Source organism: Mustela nigripes, chromosome 7 (genome assembly GCF_022355385.1).
Source record: "Mustela nigripes isolate SB6536 chromosome 7, MUSNIG.SB6536, whole genome shotgun sequence".
Classification (NCBI taxonomy): Eukaryota; Metazoa; Chordata; class Mammalia; order Carnivora; family Mustelidae; genus Mustela; species Mustela nigripes.
Window position 1 is genome coordinate 37752257 of NC_081563.1, and position 11238 is coordinate 37763494.

Here is an 11238-nt window from a genome sequence, read left to right on the forward strand (position 1 = left end):
GCCATGAAGAAAGAAAATATGATGAGTTAGCATGGCTAGAATCTCCTGGAGAGAGTGTTTATAGAATGAGCAATCCTGGACCTAGAGTTGTCACAGCCCCCTGAGATTTCAAGGTGTGGGTTTTAGCCTCCAAAGAGTCATATGCTGGTTGGAATCCATGTCCCTCTGGAAATTTGAGACCGTGGCCCTCTTTGCAGATGCAATTAGGTAAGAGGCCATGCTGTACTTGGGTGGGTTTTAAATCCAACAGGACTACACCTGCAAGAAGAGGAGAGGACAAAGAGAGAAACACAGGAGACCCAGACCTGGAGGCAGAGATTGCATTTATGTGCAACAAGGTGAGAAATGCCATTACTGAGGCAACTTCTTGCTAGGAAGGGGCAAGGAAGAATTCTTCCCCAAAGGCTTCAGAGGGAGGACGGCCTTCTAGTCTCCTGAACTGTGAGAGAACAAGTTTGCATCATTTTAAACCACCAACTTGGTGGCAATTGGTTATGGCAGTCCTAGGACATCAACACAGCTGCTGCTGACCCCATCTCTCATCATGTGTGTGTTCCCTCCCACACTGCACCTGAGTTGTGTCTGTGACCAACGGAACGTAGCAGAAGCAGAAGTAATATTACATCACTTTGAGATTAGACTATGAAAGAGTCTGTCTTCTATCTTGTTTTCTCTCTCTGCTTCTTTGTTTACTTGCTCTGGGGGAAGCCAGCTTCCATCTCATAAGCAGTCCTATAGAGAGACCCATGTGTTGAAAAAGGAAGCCTCCTGCCTGCTGCCACATGAGCATGTTTGGAAGCAGTTCCCCAGCCCCAGTCGGGCCTTCAGATGATGCACCTCTGACTGACAGCTCAATTCCCACCTCAGGAGAGACTCTGAAGCAGAAACACCTAGCTAAACTGGTCTAGATTCCCAACCCTCAGAAACCGAGGAAATAAATGTTTTCTGCCTTCAGTTGCTAAGGTTTTTTTTTTTTTTTAAAGAAGATTTATGTATTTATCTTTTTAGAGAGAGACAGGGAAAGAAAGAGAGAGAGAGAGAGAGAGAGAGCGAGCGCATGTGGTGGGGATGAGGAGAGAGAGAGGGAGAATCTCAAGCAGACTCCCTGATGAGTGTGGAGCCCCATGCAGGGCTTGATTTTATGACCCTGAGAGATCATGACCTGAGCTGAAACCATGAGTCAGACACTTAACCAACGGTGCCCCAACTAAGTTTTGGGATCACCTGTTACACATCAATAGATAACTAATACATAGGGAAAAAGAAATAAATGCACTTATTATGATTGCAATTTTCTCTGATATTTTCATTTTCCTTCTCAAAATCAACATCAACTCTTTTATTCTACCATTCTGTTTAACAGCTGATCATAATAAAGTTTTTGACTATTCTCTGTGCCTGCAAGGTTTAGCTCCTCTTGACTACCCTTTCACCTCTGGTCCAATGTATCTGGGACTGTGACTCCAACATCCCTGCCTAAACTCTAGGTGATCAGAACAAAAACCAGAGGGGAGGCCTAAATCTGAGCCCCAGGTATCCTTCCTGCAACTCACCAGTCAGACCAGCCTGGCAGGTTCAGATTCTGCTGAGGCACAGCAAGGAGGTGGCTGGACCAGAAGGGTCTGTCTCTGTGGAGCTGCTGAGGTCCAAATGCAGCTAAAGCCCTTGGGTAGCAGACAGCATAGGTCCTGCCACAGGCTCCCCAGGAGTGCTGACAACACAGGCTCCAGGCACCAGGCTTGTTTCTATAGACCCAGTTCACATTCTCTTTGTCCATGGGCCTAGCCATGGTCTCATCATCACCTCCTCCAAGAAGCCTTTGCTGAATTGAGATCTCTGGTCATCTGCTCTGACTGTGATACATTGCTATGCCAACTTCCCCTCATTGTAATAATTGGTTTGCGGTGTATGACCCCTGAAATGATCTTAATGTCAAGGCTGTATTGATTTTTTCCAAGCACTTCAAATAACATTTGACAAATACATGGAAACTGGTGAATACAGAATGTGGAAACTATTCCTCCACCCTGGACTATTCTTTCTCTCTTCTCTACCCATCTAAATGGGCCCACCCTTCAAGGAGAAGCTGAAATATCACCTCTGTCTGGAAGCTTTCTCCTGCCTACAGTGATTGATTCATCATTTGTAGGATGATAGAGTTACAAATGGTGTTAGCAGGGATGACCTGACATGAGTCAGTAAAAAAAGAAGGAATGTAATATGCTACCTTTAGGAATGTATGAGCTTGGGAACCACATGACAAATATATGGTGGTTTTAGATTTCTTCAATTTCAATATAAGCCCCCAGATTAACCTGTATTTACAGAGGTGTAGTGTCCACATCACACCGCATTTGTGCCAAGAATAGGCATTGAGGACTCAGAGTGTGTCCTGAATAGTAGAGAATGTCCCATGACCAAGTCATTAGGACAGATGCTAGGAAGCTGCAAGTCTTTATCCTGGAGAAGCAATACACAGATATCCCCATTCAAACACTCAAAGCTCTTCCTAGTAGAAAAATATACTTGTTCTGTGTAATTCCAGGAGGCACAAGCAGGACTGAAGAGTAGAAGTTATGTGTGACCCCAAAATTTTAATCTCAAGGACCATATGCACTGTTAGGGTTTCTTCAAGAAACTGTGGAGGTATTGAAGGAGAGCTTGATTAACTATGTCTCAGGGGTGCCATAGCACAGATTGCTCCCTTTGGAGGGAGCCTATATGCCATGTCTAAGGCCCTTTCAATTCTAGGAATTTTTTTTACCCAAGGAGATTCTCTACCTTTATTGTTTCCAATGTGCCATTGTCCTGCAGATTAGGGAGTCTGGTCTTCTTAATTATCTTCTTAAGTATTTATGACTTAGCTCCCCAGCTGGACTGTAAAGCTTCCTAACAACAGGGATCATGCAATGCACATCTTTGTCACCCAGCAGTGAAAATGCTCAGTAAATGCTCATTGACTGTCTGACAAAATACCCCATGCGTTGGTCCTTTCCATAGAGAGATAAGAGATTGGGAGGGGGTGAAGAATGATTGTTGGCCTTAGGAAACAGAAATTGGGTCCCCTTCCCTGCCTATCTTTTCTTAACTTTCACTCTTGCAGCCTCTGTAATGTCATCAACCTCTCCTACTTTCTTACCAGGCCCTTTGTGGAACTAAGAGTAAAAAGTACAGTAAGGCAGAGAGTCTCTAGAGGGCACAGTGTCAAGCTTCTCCACCCCTTATGAGTAGATGGATGGACAGATGGACGGATGGTTGGACAGACAGGTGAGTGGATGGATGCACTGAGGTAAGAGATGTTGATTAGGGGCTTGAGCATTCTCTTTACTCCTGCCCTGCTCACACTGTATATCATGTGTCTTACTCCTCCAGGGCAGACGATGGCTGCTTAGTCCCAGGATGGATCTAAGGTCAATGTCTTCTGTAGGTGGGTTTCCTTAAATGTTCTATCTCATCAACCTGGTAACAGCTAATAGGACTTGTTGAAAAGCAGAGAATTCTCTACCCTTTTTCCAAACAAGGCCATATTCCCAGTGCCATCAGTCCCCTCTCTTTTGTTGTCTCACTGGCCACAGCCTGGCTTAAAACACCAGAAGTTGCTCTGTCCTTGGGCCCCTTATACACATCCCCCTCTTGCCACTTCTACCTTTCTAAGCCTAGGATGTAGCCTCATGGGAGCACCAACGGGAAGGTGATATGAAGCCATCTGACCCCAAGCCTGTTTATCTGGCTATTGAAGCCACCAATAACAGTGTCAATGACAGTAGCTATGAGCAGGGGCCCAGTGACTGGCTTTTGCCAGGGCTTTATGGGTGACTCTCTCCCCCTTCAACAAACACTCATTATGCTCCCACCTCCTTATTATCCATACTGTGCTAAAGACATTGTGAAATCCCTAGGCTCTTCTTTCCCATCCTGAAGCTAATTATAACGATTGCTGCAGGCCTGACCCACCCTGACCAGACAGTATAAACTCAGGGCAGATGCCCTGGAGAAATCACTCGGACGTCCCAGGGACCCAGGATTTCAGGTCAGTGGTTGATAGGCAGTATTCAATCTCTCCTTCTCATTTTCCTTCTCCTTTCTATCAATATCTCTGGTTCACCCCCTCTCTTAACTCCTCCTGGCAAGCTTTCTAGATAACAAGGTATCCCCTCCACAGAACGCTGTGGGATGCTAAATAAGTCTGGGAGCACATAGAAAGAATGCGAGAGAAGGCATAGATTAAGCCAAGTCAAGACTTTTGAACATTTAGAGCCATAGATTTTAGAAAGTAATTTCAGAAGAAATCAGCCAGGCCAATGGTATTCAATAGTGTGTGATGAGGCTTGGCATTCATTATGTATACCCTGGTGCCAGCTTTAGGGTCAACGACAGTGTTAGCATGGGTCTGGTGTCACCCTCATTCTTTGATTCAGCAAAAACAAGTCCCTTTTATCCATTTTCCTTTCATTAGGTTTCTATGTAAATTTTCATTGTGAAACTTAGTTTTGAAAAATACTGATCTTACCCAGCCTCTCATCCTAGTGATGACTATTTGGAGGCCCAGGGACTAAAGAGACTTTCAAAGGCAGCAGGGCCAGTTGGTAGCAGAGCTAGGTCTAGAACCCAATCTTGCATTTGAATTCTTCTGTGTGCATTTCTATGGCCCACTTTTAGGCATATATTTGTGTCAGGTTGGTTGGAGCTCCACGCCACACTTCATGGATCAAGATATTGTTAACTTTTATAAGGGAAACAAATGCTTATATATAGAACAATACACCATACAGAGAAATTTAATAGGAGTTCAGAGTAGGAGTTGCAAGGATACAGGAAAGATACATTAAACTCTGAGTTATGGAATCATAGATCGTTTGATCTGGAAAGAATCTTAGTAACCACAGATTTTAATTCCATGATCTTATAGATGCTGATTTTGAGAATTGAAGTTGAGGTGACATGACCTTGTATGTCTGAGCTTACTCTGACCTGATAATTAATTTGGCAGAGCTAGAGACTCAACCTGTTGATAAATGATACCATATCCAGTGGCTCTAATGCCAAAAGACCTGAATTGTTGGCAAGGACAGGGGATGGCTTTTGAGGGAGGGAAATCAAAGACAACTCTAAGCATGCCCACTGGGAAGATAAGAAAGAATGCATGTGCCTGGAGGGGTGGTTTGGTGTCCACGAGATATACTCATACAAGTGTGTCAGGGCCAGATGATGATGAAATGGGCAGTCACTGTAGACTATGGAGCTGGGTGGGGATGTTGTGAAACCAATACCTAGAACACAGGTCCAGTGCCTCCCAGAGGTCAGGCTGGATTGAAGGTAGAAAAGCCAGGAATACAGGCACAGGTACAATGGCTATTAAGAAGACAAAGTTACATTTCAGGGGCATGTGGGTGGTGCAGTTGGTTAAACATGCAATTCTTGATTTCAGCTCAGGTCATGATTTCATGGTGGTGGGATTGAACCCTGCCTCAGGCTCCATGCTCAGCATGAGTCTGCTTGTGATTCTCTGTTTCTCTTCCTCTGCCCCTCTCACTCATGCTCGTGCTCGCTCTCTCTCTCTCAAAAATAAATAAATCTTAAAAAAAGAAGACAAAATTATATTTTAAAGACTAATTTATCGAACTTGCTGGTTAATCAGACATAGAGTAAGGAGAAGGGGCGGATGAATAGGCTGGGAGGAGGAGAAGATTGATTTGACTTCTGATCTATTTGGTTGGGTGGGATGGCAAGAGTCCAAAGGGAGGTGTCCTATGGACTGTTGGAGATAAAGAAGCATGTTCAGTCGGGGCTTGGGAGGCTTTAGACCAAGGTGATCACTGCAGCTGTGGCAGTGGATAAATGGCAACTCCATGGGGGTATGACTGAGAAGTGCTTAGAACTTACACTTGTGACTTCCAGCCTTAGGGACAGTGCCAAATGGAAGGGAGAATCTACAGGGACCTGAGAAGGGGAAAATGGAAGTGTGAAGGGAGTCAGTCAATGTCAAGATCTCTGAGGAGGCAGAAGCCAAATACCAGAAGAATCAAAACAGTCTTTAGATTTAGTTCCAGAGAATTTAATATTGGCCTTGGAGAGACCACTGTCCACATAGAAAATGTGTAGAAGAACAAGGTGGGGGTGTGATGGAGAAAGCCCAGTGCTGCTTGGGTGGTGGTTTTTGACTCAGGACAGGTGGACTGATGAAGTCTGAGACAGCCAGAGATGGTATCCAGGGAGGACAATAGGCCAGAGTCCAGGGAAAGTTCACTTGGGGGCACTAGGGAAGGGAAAGCTTAGGGGAAGGAGGGTGTGGTGCATTGGGAGGGACCATGACAGATTCTCAGCCCCGGGACCTCAGGCTCTCTGATGGACTAGAAGCTGGCTGCTCACTCCAATTCACTTCATCGCAGTCTAGCCAGAACCCAGGAAGGGGATGCCTGATATGACAGTCTTTGGGAGAAATACTGGGATTTGAGGTTGGGCCAGGACAGGAGGCTTCTGGGGCCCCTGGAGATTTAGCTGGACTGGACCTGCCCTAAATTCCTGCCCACCCCTACGTTCACACTGACCAGGAGTAAGAATCATCCTCCCCACTAAGAGCCCTCCACTGTATCTGTCCATGCCAGAACTTGGCATAGTTGCTAGCCTGCCCATTATTTTTGCAGCTATAACCAAAGGAGCACCAGTAGTTTGGCTGAGAGAGAGCACGACAAAGTGTGCTTGCCCTGAGGCCACACAGCTGGTGACCTGGCTGGGCTGAGGATCATCTATCTAGTACTTTGCTGCTCAAAGTGTGGCCAGGGACCAGCAGTGTTCATATCACTTGGCTGCATGTTTGAAATGCAGTCTCAGGTTCCAGCCCAGACCTTGGGAACCAGAACTGGCAGGTGATTTATATGTTTCCTGGAGAGTGAGAAAAACCCCATGACAAGATACTACATGTAAGTATCGTGATTTATATGTTTCCTGGAGAGTGAGAAAAACCGAGATGGTGTACTAGTTCCCCAGCCTAGCTGGTCGTGGAGTCACTTCAAGCCTTGGTGAATCAGAACCTTCATGTGACTCTAGGGCCTGGCTGAGCAGTGGGACAGGGTTTGAGCTCAGCTCATCCTCATACTGGGAGGCTGGCGCACAGCCAACCTCAGTCTCAGCCCCTGGAAGTACTCCTGTCTAAACTCTTTGGAGAACCTGTTCTCTAGTTTTCCCAAGCTAGCACTATGATGGCCCCAAAGGAGAGTGAAGCAGAACTGCCTGGAGCTTGCTGGGCTGGGGAGACCATGGAAGATTCTGGCAAGCCAGTTATACATAAGCAGTCTAGAGAGATTTTTCTACCCTGTGATTTGGTGGTTTGGGGGTTCCCCAGGAGGTCTGCCCCCCAGCTCTCCCCACCCTTCTCTGATAGCCCTCTCTCCTTCCCCCTCAGCAAGGACAAGTCGCCCACAACCACAGGAATGTGCTCCCTCCCCATGGCAAGATACTACATGTAAGTCTTCCTGGAGTTCTCACTTTCTGAACCAGGGGTCTGGGGATGATGTGGGAAGACAGAAAGAAGGCTGAGCGGAGAGAGGCAGCTCCTTCTCATCGAGAAATCTCAAGTGTCCCATAATTAAGCTTAATCATCACCATCGTAACAACAGCTCTCTTCCCTGACCATGGATGCCAGCCTTTCTGCTACCTTTCCTCCCTCCTGAGTAACCTACAAGGAGGGCATGACTGAGTCCATTCATATTTGGAAACTGAAGCTCAAAGGGGTTAAATAAATTACCGCATGTCACACAGAGCCAGGACTCACCCTCTGTGCTGCTCTGTCCTTTCCCTAAGGGCTCAGAGACAATTTTGAATCTCAGTGATGGCATCTTTATAGGTTGGCCTCTGTGGCCTTTCCTCCCTATCTGCACTCCCAACTCCCTTTTACCTCATTTGACATTTGAGACTTTCCTTACAGGTTACACTTTATTGCCTGTGATTTTTCACTATAAACTGCCTCCAGCCCTTTGAGGAACGAGATGAGACATAAGGCGAATAAAACAGGACTGACTTCTAGGCCGCATTTCCTCAGCTCCTCCATGGGCCTGCCCTGTCCTAGACACCAGAGGACCGGTCGGGGCCTCTAGAAATTACAACGTGCCTGAGAGGACAAAACATGTGTGCACGGAGCACCCGCATAACAAGACAGACGTCAGCCTTTTGGGGTATCTCACTTGGGTTCTGGTCTCCAAAGAGAATGTTGCCCGCAGATGAATTTCCTCCAAGCCCTGGTTGTCCAGGTTGGAGAGGGAAGGCTGGCTAGCAAGCCCAAGGTCTTTCCAGATCTTTCTTTTTATTATACCAGTGAACCTAGGGTTTACATACATACAGTCCTTAGCTCAGGGTAGTATAATTAGCTGTTATTGAGAGAGAAAAATCTCCTGGAGGCGATGGCATTGGCCCCAAGTTTCTGCCCTTGGGAGATCAGGAGGGCTCCCCAGGTCCTGAGAGCAGCTGACAGACATTTTGAAACCAGCCAAGCCACTGAGCTAATAACCTGCGTGACTTTGATGTTGCACACACTCTCCATGGTTCCTCCCTGCTCCCAGCACGTATTTACCCTCCCAGGCTGATCGTTGGAACCACCGCCAACCCCAAATGACTGTAATCACGCCCTGCTCCGGCTCTTCACCAACCTCCTAAACTTGGCCCCGATAATGCAGGGCCGCCCCAGAACACACCTCACATGGAATGGGGCGGGGGCACGTTGGCACCCCTGCTGTCACATAGGATATACTTTTTTTCCTGATTTGTGGATTTTGTTCTATAGAAAAGCCTTTAAAATATTTGAAAAGCATACCACACTTTATTTTTTTCAAGATTTTATTCATTTATTTATGTTTTACTTATTTATTTATTTATTTTAGAGCAAGTAAGCGCAAAAGGAAGGGGCAAAAGGAGAGGGAGAGAGGAGCTCAGGCAGACTCCGTGCTAAGCACAGAGCCTGATGTGGGGCTTGATCTCATGACTCTGAGATCAAGACCAGAGCCGAAATCATGCATTGGACGCTTTGCCAACGGAGGCGCCCAGGTGCCCCACAAACCACACTTTATTATACATTCAAGTAATCCTCTTTGCTGAAGAAAATGAAACATTTTGTGAAACTGGGTGAGGCCCAGAAAAACTGAGATAAGGCTCACTATATCCTAGAGACGTCTGAGCCTCACTAGGAGATTTCTCAGGAAGGGCACGTAAAGGGAGTAGCATAATCAGGAAAACTCTGTCTGCCCATCAGTGAGAAGGTACTAGATTTCCTCACTGCCCCGGGGGCCCTGACCAAAGCCAGCGCTGGTAAATGGAGCCTCTGAGAATCACAAGTTCCAGAAGACCTTCCCTTGCCTTAAGGCTGACCTGGTTTCACTCGCTCTTGGGTGGGGTCATGCACCTACTTCTCACTTGTAGGAGATGAACACCTGAGTGCTCTGTGTGGTATGCCAGAGCATGGAGGTGGGGAAGACTTTGGGGCTTGGCGGTGCCTGAAGGGAGCAGGCCATCAGCGCCACTGTCTTGTTACAGAATTAAGGATGCGGATCAGAAGGCTTTATACTTAAGAGGCGACCAGCTCCTGGTGGGAGATCCCAGTGCGGACAATTGCTGTGCAGGTGAGCTTGTGGGGTCCCCCTCCCCTCAGACACACCCATGCTCCACCTGCTGTCAGCTCTCCCCTTCCCTCCTGCCTCTGGGGACAGTAAGAAGAGGCAGGGAGCAGCTGAGGACCTCTCCTTCTGAGGGTGTCATGACCGCTGCAAGGGTCCCAGTCTGCCCAGCAGCCTCTATGCAGGGGCCAGGCCAGGTATCCCTGGCGTAGCTCTTATCTGCCCGGGCTTAGCTCACTGAGAGCTTGCCATCTTGGTCCTTTATCTCCTGGCTCTCTTCTCTCTCTTTCCTCCCAGAGAAGATCTGCATACTTCCCAACAGAGGCCTGGACCGCACCAAAGTCCCCATCTTCCTGGGGATCCAGGGAGGCCGTCGCTGCCTAGCCTGTGTGGAGACAGGAGAGGGGCCTACCCTGCAGCTGGAGGTGAGAAACCACGCTGTGTTCTGGGGGGCCCTGTGGACATGGCCGGGCTTCCAGGGTGCTCTGGCCTCTTGGCACCCATTTGTGGACTCCTAGCCAGATCCACACCTGCCTCCCCTTCCCTCTGCACCTAATGCCAAGACCCCTGCCCTCCAGAACCTACTGGAGGCACTGCCCTGGGTACAGATCCTCCCTTTAAAGTCCCTCATTGACCCCCCAGCGGGCTTCTAGGGCTGATAGCTCAACCAGTGGCTTCATCCTGCAGCAGCCCCCTTGCCCCCACAGGATGTGAACATCGAGGACCTGTACAAGGGTGGTGAAGAGGCCACACGCTTCACCTTCTTCCAGAGAAGCTTGGGTTCAGCCTTCAGGCTTGAGGCCGCTGCCTGGCCTGGCTGGTTTCTCTGTGGCCCAGCTGAGCCCCAGCAGCCAGTACAACTTGTCAAGGAGAGTGAGCCATTGGCCCGCACTGAGTTCTACTTTGAACAGAGTCGGTAGGGAGGCAGGAGGCTGAGTTCCAGGCTGATCCCCCAAAGCAACCTCCTCCTCCTGCTCAGGATCTGTGTGGTAGGTAGAATAACACCCCCAAAGACGTCCACATCCTAACCCTCAGAATCTGTGAATGCTTTACCTCACAAGGCAAAAGGACTTGGCAAACGTGATTAAGGTAAGGGTCTTGAGATGGGGAGACCATCCTGGATTATCCTAGTGGGCCCAGTGTAACCACAAGGGACCTCATGAGAGTGAGACAGGAGGATGAGAGCCAGAGACTAGAAAATGCTATGCTGCTAATTTCAAATGTAGTGAATGGAGGCTACCAGTCAGTGAATGCTGGTGGTTTCCAGAAGCTGGAAAAGGCAAGGGAAAAGATGCTTCCCTAGAGCTTCTAGGAGAAACAATTGAATTTTAGTCCAGTGAAACCCATTTCAGACATCGGACCTCCAGAACTGTAAAATAATAAATGTGTGTTGCTTTAAGCCACCAAATTTGTGGTAATTTGTTACGACAGCAGTAGGAAATTAGTAGGAGGCCTTAGTAGGCTCCTGTGAACAGTGTTTAATGAAAGGTGCATGGGTCACTCGGTGTGTACTTGGAAGGCTGCCCACTGCTTCTCTTGTAGCCCATCTGCTCCAGAGCTTCTAGAAATAGCCAGAAGCTGCAGGAAGAACCCAGCTTTCCCCCACCCATCATGCATGGACAACATCTCGGGCTGC

At 47.8% G+C, this 11238-nt stretch overlaps 1 protein-coding gene across 1 annotated transcript; it reads left to right on the forward strand.

Moving 5' to 3' along the window:
• The first annotated feature begins 7430 nt into the window (after positions 1–7430).
• On the forward strand, positions 7431–10522 carry IL1F10 (interleukin 1 family member 10). The gene is made up of 4 exons (XM_059407729.1): positions 7431–7462; positions 9523–9608; positions 9900–10027; positions 10310–10522. Exons 1-4 carry the CDS (start codon positions 7431–7433, stop codon positions 10520–10522), a joined length of 459 nt encoding a protein of 152 aa, XP_059263712.1.
• The last annotated feature ends 716 nt before the right edge of the window (positions 10523–11238 follow it).

Coding starts and splice junctions, on each gene's coding strand:
- IL1F10 (XM_059407729.1), top strand. CDS start 7,431: ATGTGCTCCCTCCCCATGGCAAGATACTACAT. Junction 7,463..9,522: donor CCCATGGCAAGATACTACAT/GTAAGTCTTCCT, acceptor GTCTTGTTACAG/AATTAAGGATGCGGATCAGA. Junction 9,609..9,899: donor TGCGGACAATTGCTGTGCAG/GTGAGCTTGTGG, acceptor CTTTCCTCCCAG/AGAAGATCTGCATACTTCCC.